The following is a 22,539-nucleotide window of genomic DNA, read 5'->3' as shown; positions in this document are numbered from 1 at the left end:
CACCTCACTCCCAGTGCAGACCACTGATTCCTGACTGAACCCTCCAGTTCAAAGCTGGCTAATGCTGTCGTGCCTTTATGATGGATGCTTGGGCCTTAATAAGGCAGGACATTCCTGTCATTCCCTTTTGTTTCCCACTAAAGCACACCATACAGGTGGCTAAAGGTCCTTCTCCTGCTTTCCTTGACCAAACCCTGAGCAGTGTCACCCCTCACAACATAACAGGGATGCTGCAGTGGATGATCCTATCTGAGAGAGAGATCAGCATGAAAACCGAAAACAGAATTATCAGGAGCAACTCAAACTGCAAGAGGAAAATGTTTAGGGGTGGATATTTATCAGTTTGTCGGTGTGCACCTGTAATTCTTATCCTAGTAATGGGAAATCCATGCACCCTTGAAGGCAGAAAAATAGGGCCAGCTTAGAGTAGGTCTGCACTTTTGGCAGTGTGTATAGTATAGACACTACACGCCCAGCTAGCATGGGTATAAATAGCAGTGTAGACGGTGAGGTGCAGGATAGGTGAGTAAAGTGCCCCACACACCTGAACTCTAGGGTATCTTCCCTGCACAGCTCTCTACACATCCAAGCCGTGCCTCCCCCATCTAAACACCTATTTTTAGCAGTGTAGCGTCCCGCTGCCTCCCCACTGAGAGGCTCCAGTTGCGGGGAAACACTCTGGCAGCGGGAGGCAGCAGGAACACGCTCTAACAGTTCCCTACTGCTGGAGCCTTTCAGCGGGGTGGGGAAAGGCTCTGGCAGCTCCCCCCGCCAGAGCCTTTTTCGTCCTTGCGGGACGGAAGCAGAAATTGTACTGCTCCTGAAGCAGCTCCTGGAAACATTCTTCCTTTGGAGGATGAAGACCATACGAACGCCACTGGGGTCATGCATGCTATCCTGGAGCAGCAAATGATATGCACCTTTTAAAAATGAATGCAGTGGCTTAATAGCTTTCTTTGACAGGGTAACAAGCTTTGTGGATAGGGGGAAGCGGTAGATGTAGTATACAGGCAGTCCTCGGACTTAGGACACAATTGGTTCCTGAAAATTTTGTTGTAAGTCGTAACTCAGAACCGCAATCCACTCCGATTCAGAAAAGTCGTAAGTCCTGTTTGTCATAAGTCGAACGTCGTAAAGTCAGGGACTGCCTGTATCTTGACTGTAGTAAGGCTTTTCATACTGTCTCGCATGACCTTCTCATAAACTAACTAGGGAAATACAACCTAGATGAAGCCACTATAAGGTGGGTGCACAATTGGTGGAAAACCATTCCTGGGGAGTAGTTATCAGTGGTTCACAGTCAAGCTGGAAGGGCAAATCAAGTGGGATCTGGCAGGGATCAGTTCTGCATCCGGTTCTGTTCAATATCTTCATCAACCATTGAATCATAGGACTGGAAGGGGCCTCAAGAGACCAATGATTTAGATAATGGCACAGATAGTACACTTATAAAGTTTGTGGATGGGAGGGGTTGTAAGTGCTTTGGAGGATAGGATTAAACTTCAAAATGATCTGAACAAACTGGAGAAAAGGTCTGAAGTAAATAGGATGAAATTCAATGAGAACAAATTCAAAGTACTCCACTTAGGAAGGAACAATCAGTTGCACACATACAAAATGGGAAATGACTGCCTAGGAAGAAGTACTGTGGAAAGGGATCTGGGGGGCAGAGTGGATCACAAGCTAAATATGAGTCAACAATGTAACACTGTTGCAAAAAAAAGCCAACATTCTGCAGTGTATTATCAGGAGTACTGTAAGCAAGACATGAGAAGTAATTCTTTTGCTCTACTCCATGCTGATTAGTCCTCAACTGGCATATTGTATCCACTTCTGGGTGCCACATTTCAGGAAAGATGTGGACAAATTGGAGAAAGTCCAAAGAGCAACAAAAATTATTAAAGTTCTAGAAAACATGACCTATGAGGCAAGATTTAAAAAGCTTGGTTTGTTTAGTCTGGAGAAGAGAAGACTGAGAGGGGACATTATCACAGTTTTCAAGTACATACAAGGATGTTACAAGGAGAAGAGAAAAATATTCTCCTTAACGACTGAGGATAGGACAAGAAACAATGGGCTTAAATTGCAGCAAGGGTGATTTAGGTTTGACATTAGGAAAAACTTACTAACTGTCAGGGTAGTTAAACTCTGAAAAAAAATTGCCTAGGGAGTTTGTGGAATCTCCATCACTGGAGATTTTTAAGAGCAGGTTAGACAAACACCTGTCAGGGATGGTCTAGATAATACTTAGTCCTGCCTTGAGTGCAGGGGACTGGACTAGATGACCTCTTGAGGTCCCTTCCAGTCCTATGATTATATTATTCTGTGTGCTTCCTCAAGCACTAGGCCACCAGTGCATGTGGCAAGGATCACAAATTAGTTTTTGGCTAATTAAAAAGAGCAGGATCAGGCCCTTATATATAGCATCAGCCTTAAAATATAATGCATGTGAACTTACTGTGTTTTCCAGTCTAAAAGGGAAAAGGGCACACATTTTTAGACATAATTGGATTTAACTGGTGGTGTCTAATTATTGCCTTTCATTTCATTGTATTGTAAAAGAGGCAAGAGAAAACAATGTGCTTACGGAAGGAATAAAAGTCAGACAAGTGAAAGAAGAGAGGCAGTGTGGTCTAGTGGTAGAGCAATGAATTGAGACTAAGGACACCTGGCTTCTATGCCCACCTCTACCGCTGGGCTACAGTGTGACCTCAGGCAAGTCACTCCTCTGCTCTGTGCCTCAGTTTTCCCATCTATAAAATGGCAGTAATGATACTGACCTCCTTTGAAAAGCACTTTGAGAGCTACTGTGAATAGCACTATATGAAAGCTTTATTCATATTCTTATTTATAGACTTGTTATATAAATAAAAAGGGGTGTAATAGCAACTTCAAAATATCAAAAATAATTATTTGCATTGAGTATAAGCACCATCAAAATAATGGGAGACAACATGATGCCTATGATGTGACAAGATGACATTATGCAGCACTGACATTTACAAAAGCACACTATTTTTGATTGCATTTGCCATGTTCACTGATGTTCTTCTTTAAAACAAAGATAACAGATGAAGGAACAGGAAAAGCATTTCAATTTTATTTTTAACATACTGCGATTCAGTATTATTAACAACAGCTCTTCCCCTGAAAGCCAAGCTGTATATCAGTTTATGCAGTAGTAATAGAGATGCCAGAGTTCCCTGCCATCATGTTCAAAACTAAATTATCAGGCAGAAAAGCCATGGGGTGAAGAAGATGAAATTATATTATCTCATGGCAGTGTGTTTCAGAACTGTAATTATTGTTTGTCCTTTGTAGATATCCCAAGTGTTGATAAATACAATTATTTTGTTTGCCTTCCCTTGACTAATACTTAAGGCTTAGGCTAGTCATTGGTAGAACGAATGTATTTCAGTCTTGTATTAGTGAGAAGAGGTATTTGTCAGCAGTTCCTACCCACACTTGTTACCAGAAGTAGTGCTGACTACATGTTAAGTAGTCATTGAATTCCAGTAGTAAGTGCTGGCAGGTTCTAGCCAAAGAAGCGGACGCAAGTGGATGTGCTGGAACTTCAAAGTAGGGACTGCACAAGTTTAAAGGATGAAACTCTAGAGGCTGAAATCTTCGTTTGTCTTTTTTTCAGGGATCCCCAGAGTTTGTATCCGCCCGAAGTTAGTAACGCAAAGCTTCAGTACGCTGGATGGGGTCCGAAGGGGCAACAATTGGTAAGATAGCACCAGCATGGAAATGAGTTTAGACAAACACATGCTGTTGTCATTTTGAAAAATCATTATTAATAGATATTGTGCCAACTACCCCCTTTTCTCTTAGAGCAATTCTTCACTGGCTGATTTCTTACAACCAACATGTGTCTGGAGCGTTTGTGGTATATTGTCCTCACACTATTAAAATCCTAACTCATCTCTGAATGTTGTGGCCCCAACTTTTCGAAAGTGGGCATGCTAGGTTATGCCTGTCCATCAGCACACCCCCAACTTGTATGTGCTCAATGCACTTGTACACTCAATGCATGGGGATACACTGGCATTTTGTGTCTGCACATACCATTACTCATGTGCATAATATCAAAACATATGTTTATTGAGAACAATGCAGTGAAGCCATGATCCCCTCAGTACTACTGCAGTGTAAATATTTAATAATAGAAAGTATTCCATAGGCAATGTCGCCAAAGCTCTGTTTCCCACTTATCTAGTATAAATTGTCTCCTTTCTTGCTGGCTCTGCCCTGCTCCACCCAATCCTTCCTCAAGTCCCTTCTATTGTTCAGTCCTGCATGTTTCCAAAAGGAGTTGATTTAGCAATAGCACCTGTAGCACCTGTACAGGGGTTGTTCTTAATATTAACAAATTTATGTCATTTATTAATATTCTATTGTAGGAAGATAAATAGATTTAGTTCAAACGGCTGATTATTTGAAATACAGAAAATAAGCACTTTGTCAATAGCAACTTGAGATCCTGGGTTTGATTCTCCTGGTGTCAGTTGTAGGGCAAACTTCTCTACACCGGTCTACCTTAGGTGAAAAATCCCTCCTTCGTGAGAGGTTTCTGCTTCCATGGAATGTCTCCAGATTTGCAATACTGTAATTATTTTGGCAGACTCAGAAGGGGACATCATCCTCTGGGGTAGCAGGGACATGGCAGTTTGTCTGTATTGACAGACCTGTGTAGAGTTGATGTATGTGTACACAGCGGCTTCCATAGAGCTACTCTGGATTTGCACCCGAATTTGGCCCACAATGGCTTGTGAAATGGACCAATGTAGACAAGGACCCAAATCTGCAGGGGTGAAAAGGGGAGCCCTCATGGAGTGCTTTGTTCCCAAAATTATCATGGTCTCTTCGTGGCTCATGCGGGTTTCCACACGGTGAGAGCTTGTGCAATCTCAACTGTCAGCTCATAGCTCCTGCTACCTTAGGTGTGTTCTTCCTTAGAGCAAGCGTTCCCTGTCCTCATTTCCTGGTGCAAATCCAATATCTAAGCTTTTAAAGTGCCAACTGTCACCTTCTCTCAGAAGGCACAATTAAAAGGGGGCAGCCACAAGTTCTGTTAAGCAGGCAGTGAAGCCGTGATGTTTTTGCTTTTATAAAAAGCCTGTTTTAACGTTTGCTTGCAGGCTGATAGGCTTTCTGTGCAGTAGAGCAGGAGGAGGAAGCCATGAATGTTTTTGATAGCATTGTCAGGAGAACTTAACACCTCTCGTGTTGAAATCGTACCTTCCGGGAGAAAGTTTTTATAGCTGGTTCTAAGGATTTGTTATCTGCTAGAGGCATTTGTGCTACTGCACGTTCAAATGGGCTTTTACACAGAAAATTAATCTTGAAAAGTGGCCAGGGGAACCACACTTGTTTTCCTCTCAAGAAATATTCTCACAGGCTAGCTGTCAAAAATGTTCAGTATGTGGCATTACTGGAAGATGGCTTCCAAAACACTGAAGGAGCCGTACATGCACTACTGTGGTTCATGACAAAGAAATGGCAGCAGCTGCCACTGCTGGCGACTAAGTCCTCTCTTCAGCACTGTGGCTTGTAGGAGGCACAGGAATGGCGCTCATCTTCTGCTTCACCAGAAAAGTCAGCTTTGACGCAGCTGCAGACCTTATAGTTACTGCACAAAGAACCTAACAATACTGATGCAGGGGTTTTCCTGCATGTGAAAAATGATTAGAAAGAGATTCCTCTTCTCCCTGCACATACTCACACACCCCTCTCTCGCTCCATCTGTCACGTGTACCATTGGACGCCTTCAGTATGTTGACCTTGTGGCCATTGTGGTGTGGATTGTACTAGCACATGTGAGGTTTGGGTTTGAGAGAGAGCTTTGGACTCCTGACTAGTGGAAATGTGGCATGTTCACACTGATGTAACTCCATTGACTTCAGTGGCATTGCTTCTGATTTCCACTGATGTGGATGGAAGGCGAATCGGGCCCTACTGTTCCTAAGATGTGAAGAATCTGCTGTCAGTCTTCTTTGGAACATCTTGCTGTCTTATAAGAATAAACTTTGTTTGGTGACCTGAGTGAAATGACTTGGTGATCCTCAATCTATTGGCTTCCTGTGCTATATGTACCTTTTGTGCTGATAAATAGCAGATGGCTGCTTCAAGAAGTGAAAATGTGGCACTTCTTATAAGGTATAAACAATAAGGTACAGGTGGGGACCTTTAACACAAGAATGAGAACACTGAAAGAGGAAAGCTTGTAAAGAGTTCAGTCATCTTATAAGAAAAGCAAACACAGTTTAAACAGTTTTACTACTTCTATTTTCTGTTGGGAAAAAAAAAGATTATACCATGATAGGACTCTTTCTAGCATAAAAGGATAACACAGACTGAATAGTTCTGGCTGGTAAGATTGTTTGCAGATGATTTCTGATGCCGACGGAACTGTTTGCAGTATATTAACTTTGGCAGTGTTGTATCTATTTCATTGGGCTTCCAGTCAGTACCTATAATTCCATATGTATAAAGACATTTTCATTAACAAGGAACTGCCTTTAGAAAAACTGAAGTATAGAACAAAGGAAGGTTTTTTTCCCCTGTTGTTTAACTGTTTAAGTTTTATTTTAGTACAAAGTGAGCTGTTCAAAGCATAACAAAAACTGCACTCTTCTAATCTGAAAGACAAGGCAACCTGAATTGTGCTTGGGCCATTTCCTATGTCATGAGTGTATCTTCCTTTCTTCAACAGATTTTCTGCTGGGGTCGATCACTATAGTTACCTGCCAGTCACTCCTGGAATCATAGTGTAATACTACCAAGTACTTTAGATTTATATGATGGTCATCAAGGCCAGCCCTCTGCACTGAGATAGGCGTCCAGGACCGAGACTATCCCTGAGAGGTGTTTGTCCAAAACCTTCATCAATGGGGATTCCACAATGAGCAATTAATTTGCATCTTAGAAAAAGGAACATAGCCATACCAAAACCCAGACTTATCCTCCATTCAGTTGAATATCTTGCCTCTACCAACAGCCTGTTATGAATCCTTCATGGAGAAATGAACAAATTCCATATCATACCTCCCCAATTGTTTAAGACGCATTGTGGGACAAAATCTCTTCCTCTCTTCACTGGTGATCATTTAGGGCCTGATCCTGCATCACTGATGCCAATGGGACTTTTTTCCATTGACTTCAGTAAGAGTGGAACTGGGGGTTTAATGCATTAGGATTGGTAACTCATGTCCTGACTAGTGTAACTGCAGATATTCTTTTATAGGTAAGTGTCTAACCCCCATTATGAATCTTGCCAAGATATTTACATCAAGAGCCTCCTGCAACAGCAAGCTAATTACGTGTTGCATTAAAACCGTATTTCTTTTTGCCCCTTCTAAATATATTATCTTCTAATTTAGTTGTATTTTTTGTCCTTGTATTCTGGGGTGAGTTAAGCCGAAGCTTTTATATATACTGTGCATTTTATATACCTCTAGCTTATTGCTATTTTTGCTCTTTTCCTTGCCAAGCAAAATAATTTTAGACTTTTAAACACAATATTATTGTTGTTGTTTTACAAAAATTCAAGTACATAGTCAGGCTTTGAGATGCACTAATGTAGACTCTCCAATCTACAGAAAACAAATCAGTAACATATCATGGAATAGATGCCCAGAAAAAAAGGGCAGGATAAAGAAGATGGAAAAAACCATTCTGTGTTCATTATTCAGTATTCCAAAACTCCTTACACTGCCCCACTGTGTAATGGCCATCTGCTTCCCAGTGGACATAATGCCTGAGAGTTATACCCAGTCTCTCACACATTAAGAGAACAGACTATTCGATTATTTCACTTGAGTCTTCCCAGTCTTCATAAACTCCATGGGCTCAGTCATCAGCTGTGCTGAGCTTATACTTGGTACAGCTGAGAGCAGTGAAGGGATGGGAGAAGATGGATAGTTTTGAGCCTCATTTCTGCTCCCCCAATCCTGGCCTGGTGGAAGGCCAAAAGCCCTTGGAGTGACTCAGATCTGCTCTAAGCTGTGTCAGCTGTAGGCCCTCCATTAAGTGTTTTCTCCCTCATGGGGAGTGGGGGTGGGGAAGGAATGTTTTTAATTCTACCTGCTCATCAAGTCACTCTCCCAAAGGTGCATGCAAAAAAACTAGACAAAATAATGCAGATTTGGCAGCCCTGAATGTGATGATTTGGTGCCTCGGACGGACAGCCTCATTGCCTACCCCTAAGCCCAGCCCTGAGGAGCTGGGGCCTACTGTTATGCAGGCCAGGGATCTGTCAGATCACCGTCCCCTCCTGCCCACTTCCTTCCTTCTCTTCTCTTACACGGGTTGGAGGGGACAGGTGACGTGAAGCCAGTGCACTGGCCTTGCACCAGCTGAGGAGTCCTCTGTGTTGAGAGGAGGGCTGTCTCCCCTTTTAGGACAGCTTTCCAGCTGGTGTGTGCTGCTTCAGGAGTAGAGTGGAGTGGAGGATCTGGGTCCAGTGGTTTAGCTTTTTTGTGGCTATTTTTTAAAAATCCCTTTCTTCACTTTCCTCCTGAGGGAGCTTTCAGTCACTAACATCAGCTACAATGCTGTCAGCTCTTACTCTGTCTTGTGTGCCTAATTATATTAAAGAGAGAGAGAGAGAGACCTGAAACAGAAATAAACTAAATGATCTGCATTTTTTGTAACAATCCTCTCCCAGGAGCAATTTCCCTTTGCCCAAGTTTTCTTTTATCTTTTCCTGTTATGTTACCTGTCTGTTTTAAATTAAAAACTCCTTAGGGCATGGTCCATAGTATCAATTTATAGGAGCTTCTTACTCATCTGCAAAGTGCCATGTGCACCAGTGGAGCTATCTAGATAACAAAAAATACCATAGCTGAGAAAATCTACTTGAGTTACAAAGCCAAAGTGCAGTCATAGGGTGACCAGATGTCCTGATTTTATAGGGACAGTCCTGATTTTGGGGTCTTTTTCTTATATAGGCTCCTATTACCCCCTCACCTTCGTCCTGATTTTTCACATTTGCTGTCTGGTCACCCTAAGTGCAGATGTATTTCACTTCTGACCCATTGAAACAAATGTTTCACAACCACTTTTCCTCCACTGTTTGAAAATGAAAAATCCACTAACGCATAAAAATATCTGTGTGTGCTACCAGACTGGTGTAAAAATCAGCCACGAGTCCAATACCCAGGGGAGTCAACCGAAGGACTCTCGTTAACATCATTGGATGCTGTAATAAGTCTCAGCTGAGAAGATATTACTTAATAGAGGTGACTTACTGGGCCTGATTTTTTTTTCGTCCTGCATCCTGTGTGATCATTTCTGCCTGGGCAAAGTAAATGCAAAGCAGTGCTATATCAAAATGGTAGTGTGTTATGTTCACTTTCCACAGGTGTAGGGCAATAGAGAATCAATCTCTTTCATCACTCACCCTGTAGCCTTCACCCTTTCTCAAATGTCACGCCACCATCCTTCAGCTAGTAACAGTACGTTGCTAGCTGGGTTTATATTGATCATCTGTATTTCCGTCAAACTATGAGATGCGATTTTCTAGAGATGTGGGGAGGTTGATGGTAGATGGCACTAGAAGTATCATGGGATAATCTGTTCATTTGTGGCATCTTTGCCTTATTATGTTTATGCTTGTCTTTCAGGAATTCTTCTTCCCTTCATCCCACAGATATTGGTACCCATGACCCATCACTCTCTACCTTCCTTCTCTCTAGATTCAAGTGCTATTCTGTCTGGCACAGAAGCCCCTATAAATTGATGTGATTGGACTCGTCTCTCTCTCTTTCAGTTTGTAGCTTTAAGATTTTACGGTGAAATTCAGCCTTGTGCAGAGATCTCACAAAGCCCTCATGAGAATCATCAGCACGGGTAAACTTCCCCTTGGTGAATTCAGCGATCCTGAAAGATGTGAGACTGACCAGCCTAAAGCCCTCTATTTATCCACAGGACAGGTGTAATATGAGCAGCAGCAGGCCAGGCTTCCCTGCCAACTTGTTTCAGCTCTGGCCTAGGGAACCACCTTTAGGAGCGAGAGTGTCACAACGGCTCAAATTCACATTTAGGCACTGGAATAAAAGTGCCCAAGGAATGCAGTGGAAATTGGCCACTTTTATCTAGTTACTTAAATAGGGATTTAGGTGACTACATTCACATGCACACAGGTTTGAAATGTTTGCCCTAAGGTATTACTAAGAATGTGTATGGCTAGTGCTCTTCTGGCTAAGGCACAAGCAATAGGGCTTTCATAATTAGTGTGCTTAGAAATAGTACCTGCCAAATGTGCCTCAACAAGTTGAAAGCACTTTTCACAAGAGTTGTTCAACTCCCATTTTGAAATCAGATGAATTTCTGACATTCTGCTATTTTCACATTTCTTCTGTGAGAATTCATAACTGTCTATCCAAACAGATATTCATGATACAGTCACATATCAGATGCTGGGGGAGCAATTCTGTGGAGCCCTGTGGCCAGGAATTATAATCCAAATGTTCTCTCTTCCTCCGATTATACTACGTGTTCTAGACTGAACACAGATGATTTATGCTGGTGCTCGCAGCCCTGTCTGTTCTTTGCTGTTTCCAATGTCTTTTTAAATTGCATGAAAGATGTGGAAGGGGATTATGTCTGTCCCTAGCAGCTAAACACTTTTTTTTGCTCTGGAGTTTATTACAAATCCACAGAATGGTCAAAATTCATCCCTCTTGCATTTCCACAGAAGTCAGTGGATCTTTCCAAATGTAAACTCTGTGGGGAAGGGACGGTTTTTATTTTTGTGCCTTGCACAGCACTGAGCATGAAGTCAGTGCTAAACAAATAAATGACGATGATGGAAGCTGTAGTAATTCCAAGAAGCAATCTCAAATTCACTGAAAATTCTTATGCTAGGAAAAAGAGCAACATACATCAGGCAGTGGCAGGTTAAGGTTTTGTAGAAGCCCTCAAGCAATGAACATTAATGCAGGTGAACAGCTCCCTGTAATCGATGGCGCTGTATAGAAAGTGCAGTGTAGATAAGAGCAAAACGGGAGTTCATCTATATATTGAAGAGTTGAATCACAAAAGCTACTGCACAGGAGTAGGACATGCCTGTTTAATTTCTCCATACGGCTGGCAGTGAATTAGTTCATCACTAGTACGTGTCCCAGCTAGCTGGGTTTTTCAGTTGCAGAATGCTGGCTAAGTGACGGCACCTGGAACTAAACTGGACTGACTCCTCTAATTAGCTTTTTTTCGCTTGCCTGAATTCATGCCTGTCAGTCTAGCTTAGTTCCAGGCAGAAGTGCTGAGCAGATATCAAGTGAGGAAGACCTCTTTCACAGGAGTAAGTGAATCATCTGGTGTTGCTTCTAATCCAACAGAGCCTTTGATCTGCAGTGAGAATATAAATCCTGGAGGTATGTTTGTTTCCAGCATTATTTCATAGATTCTGCATCATTAATTTTTCATGCTGCTGTTCTCTTATATTTTCCATTGCAATGACATCTGAATCAATACTGAGCTGCAGTCTGCTATATGTAATTAGTCTGGTTTGGTTTGCTTGTTAGGAACAAGGGGGAAAAGGTAGCCCTTCCGTAACGCCAAATCTGTCCTGTTTGAATGAAACATTATGGGGCAAATCCCAAGCCTAGCAGCCAGCTGATGTAGACAGACAGGGACCTGGGTAAATGCACAGTGGTGGAGGAAAAGAGTCTCTGCATAGGCTTCTGTAGCCAAGTGATTGGAGCATTGTACACAGTTCCTCACCCCGTTCTTCTTTCATGGGGAAGACAGGAGGATAGGTGCAACCGTGGATCATCCAATCTGTCTCTTCCCCTGCCATGCCCTGAACTCATGGTACTTCCTGATCCCCAAGTCCAAGGAAGGGATGAGACCTGTCCTTGATCTCTGCAGTCTCAACAAGTATATCAAATACATGAGGTTCCACATGGTTACCCTAGCAACCATCTCCCTGCACTGAATGATAATGACTGGTTTGCAACCCTTGATCTTGGGACACTTTCTTCCATGTGGCAGTTTTCCCAAGTCACAGGAGGTTTCTGACATTTCTAGTGGCAAATCAGCATTCTTGGTACAAGATGCTTCCCTTTGACCTGTCCTCTGCTCCATGGGTATTTACCAAATGTGTGTCTGTGTAGCAGCCTATCTCAGAAAAAGAGGAATTCATGTCTTCCCACACCTGAACAATTGGTTAGTGAGAGGCAAATCCAAAGAACAAGTCCTCGGCCATGTCCAGTTCACACTATGTCTCTTTGATCATCTGGGCCTGATTTTGAACGAAGGAAAGTCTGTATTAATACCACCCCAAAAAATCAAGTTCATTGGGGCCCTACTAGGCCCTAGGAGTTCAAGAGCATTTCTGCTGAACGAATGATTTCAAGTAGTTCATCACCTGTGTCTGACACTCCAGTCTCAACCTTCAGCTACGGTCTGCCTATACCTGAAGTTACTAGGTCATATGGCTGCATGTACTTACCTAGTCCAGCATGTGAGATTGCACCTTCTTCCTCTTCAAGTATGGTTGAAGCTGGTCTATCACCTGAGTTGCCAATTGTTGAAGAGGCTTGTCTTCAGCCATCCTGGACTCTCTGCAATAGTGGGCAATTCCAAGCAATGTGTGTCAGCGTGTTCTCTTTGCTTGTCCTCCACCAACCAGGACTATAGTCACCATGCTTACATAATAGGTTGGGAAGCACATCTAGTGACACTGAAAATTCAGGTCTTATGTTTGTAATAGGAGGCTTCCTTTCATATCAAGATCCTGGATCTTTCAGCTTGCCGAGTGTTTCAGGATCACATCAGTGTCACAGCAGTTCATATACTCACTGACAACACCACTGCAATGTACTATGTGAACAAGCAGGGAGGAGCTCGCCCCAACCAGCTTTTTCAGGAGCGAATAAAGTTTTGACAGTTCTGCATCAAGGAGAGCATCATTCCTGCAGCCCCTCACTTACCAGGGATTCAGTATTACTTAGCTGATCACCTCACTGGAAATTGTCCCAGAATCAGGAGTGGTCTCTGAAGACCAGTGTGTTCAGGTCCATCTTCACAGAATGGGGCATATAGACTACCAACCTGTTTTCAACGAGAGACAGCTGTTTGCCTCTTGAGTGGGTCTCAGTCCAGGCTTCTTAACCGACATTTTCCCTCTGAATAGGGGATCAGCTCTGATGTATGCTTTTGCCCCATTCCACTCATTCCTCATCTTATTCTCAAACCAAAGTTGGTTCTTGCCAAACAAAATCTCATTGCACCAGCTTGGCAGAGACAATGTCGTTTCTGTGACCTATTCAGTCCGTCAGTTCGATCTCCCATATCTCTTTCTCTTTCTCCTGATCTACCGACTCAGCATCATAGTCGAGTTTTGTATCCAGTGCTGAGCAGAGCGCACCTCGTGGCACGGATGCTGCATGGCTTGATGAGCAGGAGCATACTGTATGGAAGCTGTTAGACAAATGCTACTCAATAGTAGAAAATCCTCCACTAGAGCTACCTATTCTGCCAAGTGGAATCAGTTCTTGATGTGGTTACTAGTCTGGGGTATTCAACCAAAGCCAGCCCTCATTCAGGAAATTTTTGAGTATCTACTACACCTTCAATCCTCTGGTCTGTCTTTCAGCTCCTTGAAGGGCCACTTAGCGGTGATTTTGGAGTTCCATCTTCTGATCCAAGGGAAGTCAATTTTTTTGAACGCTATGGGAACAAGATTTCTAAGAGGAAATTACTCATCTCCACCTGCTGGTGAAAGAACCAGTTCCCTTGTGTATCCATAATACTGTGTTAGCTTCCATTTGAGTCCCTGGTGACTTGTTCTCCATCAGCTCCTGTGCCAGAAGACAGTCTTCCTTGTTGCTTTAACATCTGCAAAGAGAGTAAGTGAGCTGAATGCCTTAATGGCAAAGCCCCATATATGCAGACCCTATAGTCACATCCAAAATTTTTGTTGAAAGTGATTTCCCAATGTCACCTTATCCAAGTAACAAACTTATCAGTAGTCTTGCCTAAACCATGCTCAAAGGCAGATGAACAGCGACTTTATACATTGGATGTGAGACAAAGCTTGGCATTTTACCTAGAGAAGACTATGTCTTTTTGTTCATCACCCTATGTTGTTGCTATTACCACTGTATCTAAGTCAGATGCAAACGTTTATTGTTTAAGTAGACTCTGAGCCCCACCTCCTCTGAGTACCGCTTATGAGTCACTTGAGTGGAATACACATCTGCAACCACTGGAAGAAGAAAAAATGGCTACTACCTGTTGTTCTTTGAGATTGGGGTGCAGATGTGTATTCCATGACCCAGCCTCCATTCCCTCTGCATCAGAATCTCTACTCTCAAAGTTCAGTGTGAAGGAATTGAGCCGGGGAGTGGGAGGGAGGCATCAGGGCAGCACTGACTTAAATATCCAGGAGAGGAGCTAAAGGTCAGAGGGCGCAAACACAGACCCTGTGGGAACTGCTAGTCAAAGTTCTCCAGCTTTGATGTGCTGGGCATGCGTACACCTAAGTGGAATACATGTCTGCACACACATCTTAAAGAACAGCAGTTACAGTACAGGTAGGTAACGGTTCTCTCCAACAGGCCTGGATCATAATGCCAATTCTTTCTTTGGGTCTGTGCAGAAGTATTTCTAGCACTTTATGAAGAAGTAGTTGGTTGAAGCTGGCCTTTAAAGTATGTGTTTATGAAAGTCAATGTTGCCCCTTGAAAGTTGTTGTTTTGCACCATGAAAATTGCCCCCTTTACCAAGAGGGGTAAAAAGCAATCTTAACTGTAACCAAAAGTGCATCGACTTAGTATGTTACCATGACAGCTGTTGTTGGCAGGATAGCCCAAACAGAACGAAAGAGTGAAATCGAATGGATTGTTGATTAGTCTCTCAAGGGCAGTAGTGGAAGCCTCACCTTCATTAGGTGCAATCAGAACCAAACTGAACAAAGCCACACAAAATATATGCCTTAGGGAACAATCTAGTTCTAACAGCTGAATGAAATAAGCAAGTTGACCTAACAAACATAGGGGATTTCCATTTCTAATTACTTTTTTTGCAAGGAATGTCAAGTGAATTGTCCAAGATCATTTAGCATGTCGGTGAAGGAGTTCAGAATCTCAACGCTCAGTTCTGTATGCTAACGACTAGAAAATGCTCTCTTCTTAGTCAGTAATGTAATAAAATATTTTTAACAAAACAGCGTATCATCCCAGATGACAAAATCTAATTTACAATGGTGCCCTACATAGCCATCACTGGTATTAGGTTACAGAATAATAAGGTAATCCATCATGCAGAACTTAAAAGCACAATCAGAGTTTCATACTAAAGGGCACACTTACATATATACACTTCAAATAATGTAACAAGGCAGTTATACATTAAAATAACTATGTTAGAAACTGGGACAAGGAATTTCAGTCAGCCGTGGTTCTATTAGAAGATATAGCATAGAACCTTCTTTTCAGTTCTGCAAGAAAGAAAACAGAACAGGATATTTTTTTAGAAATTTCCAAAAGTACTATATCTGTTTATTTGGCTGGACACCTAAAATTATAGGTCTGATTAGGATTCATACAGCTTATGGAACAGCTTGCTCACAGAATATAAATGTGAAATGCACTGCAGTCTGTAATGATAAAATATCTAAAATTAAAAGAAACTTGCAGAGGCATGTGGAGATCATTAAAATAACATATACAGACTAGCCTGGGAGTGCCAGGATAAAAATGAGAGGGAGAATTTTGGATGATAATACCAGGTATAGAGTGCCATGAAATTGTTCTTGCTGGATCTGATATATGACTATGTATCATGCATATCAGTTTTGACTGTTATGGATTATCACAGAAGAACTTTGAAACCTGCAGCATGTCACAAAGCCTTCTGATTTCAAAAAGCTGTCTTAGCAGCTCTTGTGAAAAGTGCTTTCAAGCTGTCAGTGCAGCCAAAAGCCATGGACGCACTATTAAAATGGACTTCCAGGATCTGTGTCTTAATAAGAATAAAAGCAGAGGTACATCCTTAGAAATACCGTAGCATCACAGATAGTGATAGCTGAAGTATAGTACGTGAGGTTTTACAGAAAATGCTTCATAGATTAATATTTTTACTTATAGGCTATTGGTTTACATATGTTCTTCTAAAATCAAGCTCTTTTGCAAAAGAAAAACAAATTGTAAAGCCACTTCCCTGTCCTCCTGCAAATCCCTCATTAAAACTTACTTTATCATACATCATACAGCTATGGTTGCTACTGGTGGTGTATTTATTTGGCCATGTTAACTTACAAGCCAATAAAAAATACACTGTACTCATAAGCTGTGCACACAGTTAGCGTATTAAAATAGCTCATATTACTGTTCCCCTGATCAACCTTTCCACCTGTGCCCAGGTTGATTGCTTTTACCTTACTGTTCTGTCTTATCTTAAACTAAAATTATAAGCTCTTAGGAAGAGTAATGGTATTTTACTATGTGGTGGTACATAGCACAATGGTACTCTGAACTGATTGGAGCCTCTCCACACTACTGTAATACAAAAATGAATATTTTTAAGTTGAAGAAGTGATTGAATTATTTTTCACCCACTCTGAATCAGAATTCTTCCCTTGGTTGCCCTTGTGCATTTGAGAGCAGATTTTGACCCTTAAATGTCTATTATAAGAGATACTGGAAACCTCAAAGATCTGTCGCTAAGTTGACATGGATTGTGCTCCATTTGAGTATGGTAAATGTTCTGTCATTTCTCTACTGACACATGTTTAAACAAACAATCTGCCTAACAGTGCTTCCATTTGTCTGTTATAGTAACTGTGACTGGAGCCATTTCTAGCTCATTGTGTTGTATTGACCCCCAAGCACTTAATTTCTTAGGCTACTAATGTTAAACACATGTAAGTCTTGAAGCTCAAACAAGGAGACACGCATGCTGCTTTTGATGTGTTTGCAGATCACCCAGTGGGCTTCGTGAACACATCAATCTCTAGTGCTGTCTTCTGGGTTTTGAAGCATTTCATTGCCTTGCCCTTAGAACCTGCCCTGCTGTCCTGGCTTCACCATTCACTATTAAAAGCCTGAGGGAGGGGTCAAGTAATCTTTCTCTATCCCTGAAGTCTTTGTTGGTACCAGTTGACCAGCCTCCATCACCAGTGTGCCTTCTACCTTCAGGGTAGCTGCAAGGGCCGTGCAACTGTCCTTCTCCCCTATTAATATCTGGTCATCTGAGGGGAAGACCCCCCTCCTCTCATCATTGCTGCAGGGTAAGAGCATCTCACAAATATGACTCAAGGTATCTCCTCACCAGCTCCTATAGATAGGGAGCTGAAGCACAGAGACATTAAATTATTTAACTGAGCTTACACAACAGTCAGTGTCAGAGCTGGGAATTCAGACCAGATTTCATGTAACACTCTTGCTCTCCTTCCTACAGCCTCTGCCTCCAGGGGCTATACTAGAGATTCCAGGTCCTTCTGCGGCTCTGATCTGATTTGACAGCTCTTCCACCTCCTCTGGTGCAAAGTAGAGGGGGAGCAGCTAGCCAATGCTCCTGAAATCCCAGAGAATAGTTGGAGGCCTGAGGGTCCCCAACCCCCAGGGTTTATAGATTTCCAGGCCAGAAGGGACCACTGTGATCATTTAGTCTGACCTCCTGTATAACACAGGCCACAGAACTTCCCTAAAATAATTCCTAGAGCAGATATTTTAGAGCAGGGGTGGGCAAACTTTTTGGCCTGAGGGCCACATTGGGGTTCCAAAACTGTATGGAGGGCCGGTCGTGTATTAAATTGCTCCCTGTAGGAATGTGCTACTTATGGTGTACTACTTACAGCTGCCAGTTCTGGTGCTCTGAGCAGCAGGGTAAGGGGAGGGGATTAGGGAGGTTGGATAAGGGGCAGGAGGTACCCGGGGGCAGTCAGGGGACAGAGGCGGTTAGATAGGAGTGGGAGTCCCGGGGGACCTGTCAGGGGTTGGGGGTGTGGATAGGGGTTGGGGCAGTCGGGACAGGGAGCAGGGGAAGTCGGATAGGCGGTGGGACCCCGGGGGGGGGAGGTTAAGGGCGGGGGGTCCCGGGAGGGGGCGGTCAGGGGACAAGGAGCGGGGGGGTTGGAGTTCTGAGGGAGGTAGTCAGGGGGTGGGAAGTGGGAGGGGCGGATAGGGGGCTGGGGCCAGGCTGTTCGGGGAGACACAGCCTTCCCTACCTGGGTGTAGTGTACTAAGTTGCTCCACATAGGAATATGCTACTTACTTACATCTGCCAGTCCTGGTGCGCCATAAGTAGCACATTCCTATGGGGAGCAATTGAATACACTACACCCCCGGTGGGTCTTCAAGCCATTCTACCAGGCAGGAGCTTGCACCCCGCCGCTCAGAGCACTGGCAGCACAGTGTGCTGAGGCTGCGGGGGAGGGGCCAGGGGCTAGCCTCCCAGCCGGGAGCTCAAGGGCTGGACAGGTGGGTCCCGTGGGCCAGATGTGGCCCACAGGCCGTAGTTTGCCCACCTCTGTTTTAGAGAAACATCCAACCTTGATTTAAAAATAGTCAGTGATGGAGAATCCACCGCGACCCTTGGTAAATTGTTCCAGTGATTAATTGCTCTCACCATTAAAAACGTATGCCTTATTTCCAGTCTGAACTTGTCCAACTGTCTAATTGGGGCTGCCTGAGTGAAGGGAACTAAGGAGACTATTTCTTTCCCTTTTTGGAGTTGTGACAGGGTCTGTGAGGGGCTGGGAAGAAAGCAGGAAATTTTGCAATGATATTTGTTCTGCTGCTTCAGCCAGCTTGGTAGTTTGGCTTTGGATCCAAACTGCATTTGGGCTTTGGTTAACATTCCAAACCCTCGTTTTAATACTGGCACTTTCCAAATACGACTCTAAACACCACCTTTCTTGGCCGAATATGGCTCCGGAGGGACCAAAGTAAGCTACGCAGCTATACACTGCATTCCTCCATATTCTCTTCTTGCTAAGGAGCAATTTAGCCACCTACTTTCAATTAACATAAATGGGGGTTTCAGAGCTAAATCTCAGTATGACAAGTTGTGACTTTGATCTCAGTGAAATTATCAATATGTGATGGATCACATGGAAGATTTGCATGGGACCACCAGTGAAGATGCTAGTGTAAGGCTGGACTATGTAGCATAAATACCATTGAAAATCCCCTCCATCCCACACCTCCATCTTAGAATCATAGAATATTAGGGTTGGAAGAGACCTCAGGAGCATAGGCAGCAACTTCCCCTGTTCCCGGTGGGTGCTCAACCCCTTCCTCCCCCCGGCCCTGCCCCTGCACCACCCTCACCCTGCCCCCATTCCATCCCCTTCCCCCAAGTCCCTGCCCTGGCCACACCTCTTCTCCGCCTCCTCCCCTGAGCGTGCTGCTTCCCCGCTCCTCCCACTTCCTCCCGGAAAGTGGTAAGCGCCGCCAAACAGCTGTTAGGTGGCAGGAAGCACTGGGAGGGAGGGTGAGGAGTGGGAACGCGGCACACTGGGGGTGGGCAGGGAGAAGAAGGCGAGGAGGGGGGAGCTTGGCTGGTGGTAGGTGCAGAGCACTCACTATTTTTTTCTCCTGGGTGCTCCAGCCCCAGAGCACCCACGGAGTTGGCGCCTATGCTCAGGAGGTCATCTATGTTACCTCTGTTCCCCTAAAAACCATCCGAGGGTCACACTTGTGTTAGTTTTATTACGATGCCACTGTTGGGTCAGATAGAAAAGAGATGGAGCTTAGTCATACATGCACCCATTCACCTCATTCATACCCTCATGCACCCACACACTTACACAGGTGGAGAGTTACTGGAGACAGCACAGAGGCCGAGAAGCCGAAGTGTGGTAGATCTGGTGTATCCACCTGCGGTCACGAATCCAGGCTGCTGAGCAGGTCAAGGAGCAGCAGCTGCTTGTGTGCATGGCTGCTTCCTTTTGCTGGAACTGGGCGGCTCCTGTCACGTACACCAAGAAGCATTCCCAGACAAGTTCCTTTTATGCATATCAGGTTCTTCTTTTCTTTACAGCACTTCATGATTGCCTTCTCAGGGCAGATTATATCAGACACACCTTGCTCCTGGCTTTGGGCTCCTTTCTCCTTGCAGTTCCTCTCTGCTCAGTCCCACATACACTCCCTTGTTCACACTCCCTTATCTTCTCCACACACTCCCCTGTTCACACTCTCTCTGATTGCATGATGGGATATTACACAGCTTGGAAGTTCATACAAGTGGTAACTTTATAAAGGTTACAGAGCTTGCAAAGGTTACAAAACTTAAAAAGCTATGCTAACAATAACTGAAGTTAAAAAGTCTGCAAAAAGGTTGCAGAACGTAATGGTACAAGTTACAGATTTTACAGTCACATTTGAGTGGAGGCTTTACATAACAATCTAGTCCAATCCCCTGCTCAGAGCAGGACCAGCACCAACTACATCTTAATCTGGTATATTTTTCTTTCCTACCATGCAAAAAACTGACCATTTTGGTTAAAAAAAAATAGATAATTTCTCATGTTTTACCTCCATTTTCAAAACTTATTTTTCCCCCAGCTGTCAAATTTAAACAACTGTCTTGAAAAGCTAATTGGAAATGCTAGGTGTCAGCAAAAGTCATGCTCATTAGTACTGAATTTTGTCAGTGAAAACCAATGTTATAATTTTGTTGTAATCTAGCTGAAGAAATGATAAGATCTGGCATAATTGTGTCAAATGCATAAAGAACAACACCAGCAGCAGAATGTATTAATAAAAGCCAGCTGAACATCAAAGGTTGGATTGTTTTGTAGATCCAAAAGAAAAGATACGTCAGTGAAGCGCTCATTAAATAATGCCTACTCAATCAGCAACAGGCTTTAGAAATGATTGCTAGTTGATCATATAGGTTTATACCGCTGTCTTTGATGGGAGACTAGTAAAGGCAAAGTGACAAGACATTTTCTGTACAAAATTTGTAAGATTTCTTTTGTACCCCAAAGTAAAAGCACTCGTGATTCTCTGATGTGCCTCAAGGTGCATTATGGGCAAAGATGGGCAAGCTAGTTCCATTCAACAGCAACTCCAAATCTGTCACCAAAATAAAACAGCAAGGACCTTTTTCTCTTCATTGTTTTTCATTTTCATGGGCCTCTGTGGGTACGTCTACACTGCAATTAGATACCCACGGCTGGCCCGTGCCAGTTGACTCGGGCTTGTGGGGCTTGGGCTAAGGGGCTGTTTAATTGCAATGTAGATGTTCGGGCTTGAGTTGTAGCCTGAGCCCTGGGACCCTCTCACCTCACAGCATCCTAGAGCCTTGGCTCCAGCTCAAGCCTGAACATCTACACCACACTTAAACAGCCCATTAGCCAGAGCTCCGTGACCCCAGGCCAGCCATAGGGTTTTAACTGCGGTGTAGATGTATCCTGTGCTTCCAGGTTTCATTCAGGAGTGGAAAAGCCGAAGTACTCGAGACAGACCATCATCAGAGTATTTGACTGGAAGTGGGAAGTACTAGAACTCTCGAGGCAGCCCGTCCTTCATATGCAGCCATGGGACCCAATCTTGCTCCAGCTGAACTCAATGGCAAAACATCCATGGAGTTCAGTGCAAGCAGGTTCAGGCCCCAGCTTTGCAGAAATAAGAGAGTCAGGTTAAGTTTCTATGAGTATAAGGACCTGGCCCAAGAAGTGGTTCTGCCATGGAGTTCCTGGATGACCTAGGGCAGGTCACTTAGGGCAGGTCTACACTAAGGGCGGGGGTCGAACTAGGGTACGCAAGTTCAGCTACGTGAATAGTGTAGCTGAATTCGAAGTACCCTAGTTCGAACTACTTACCCATCCAGACGCCGCAGGATCGAAGTCCGCGGCTCCAAGGTCGACTCCGCCACCGCCTTTTGCAGAGGTGGAGTACCGGAGTCGACCGCGGCGCTTCCGGAGTTCGAACTATCGCGTCTAGATCAGACGCGATAGTTCGAACTCCGAGAAGTCGAACTCACCGCGTCGACCCGGACGGTAAGTGTAGACTAGCCCTTAGTGTGTGTAAAGGGGATAATATTTCCCTACCTTCCAGGAGAGGGGTGTGTGAGGCTATATCTGTTAATGTCTGAGTGGCTTTCAGATGCTGCAGTGAGGGAGACCATATAGAAATAAGTACATAACAGTTACACAGTTCAACTAAAAAACCTCAGAGGCCCTAACATTTTTGCTCTTGTATGGTTGGCTAAGATAAGTTAACAGAAGATGCTGAAGTGTTTCCTATGGTGTATTAGGTAAGTTATTTCCTGTAGAGATAGGGAAGTATTAATACTACTCTATAAGGCACTGGTGAGACCTCATCTGGAATACTGTGTGCAGTTCTGGTCACCCATGTTTAAGAAAGATGAATTCAAACTGGAACAGGTGCAAGGAGGGCTACTAGGATGTTCAGTGGATTGGAGAGCCTATTTTATGAGAGGAAACTAAAAGAGCTTAGCTTATTTAGTCTGGCAAATTGAAGGCTGAGAGGGGATCGGATTAAGAACATAAGAACTGCCATACTGGATCAGACCAAAGGTTCATCTAGCCCAGTATCCTGTCTTCTGACAGTGGCCAAT

General features: G+C 43.7%; 1 protein-coding gene across 8 annotated transcripts in view; it reads left to right on the top strand.

Annotated features, from left to right (window-relative positions):
* Positions 1–22,539, top strand: part of DPP6 (dipeptidyl peptidase like 6) — an 828,258-nt gene that overhangs the window by 648,654 nt on the left and 157,065 nt on the right. For all 8 annotated transcript variants that reach the window (XM_045003877.1, XM_045003879.1, XM_045003881.1 and 5 more), the window contains one exon: positions 3,647–3,728. In XM_045003877.1, the coding sequence (XP_044859812.1) occupies positions 3,647–3,728 (82 nt within the window). The remainder of the gene's footprint in view (positions 1–3,646; positions 3,729–22,539) is intronic.

This window comes from Mauremys mutica, chromosome 2 (assembly GCF_020497125.1).
Source record: "Mauremys mutica isolate MM-2020 ecotype Southern chromosome 2, ASM2049712v1, whole genome shotgun sequence".
Lineage (NCBI taxonomy): Eukaryota > Metazoa > Chordata > Testudines > Geoemydidae > Mauremys > Mauremys mutica.
This window is presented reverse-complemented; position numbering and strand designations above follow the sequence as displayed.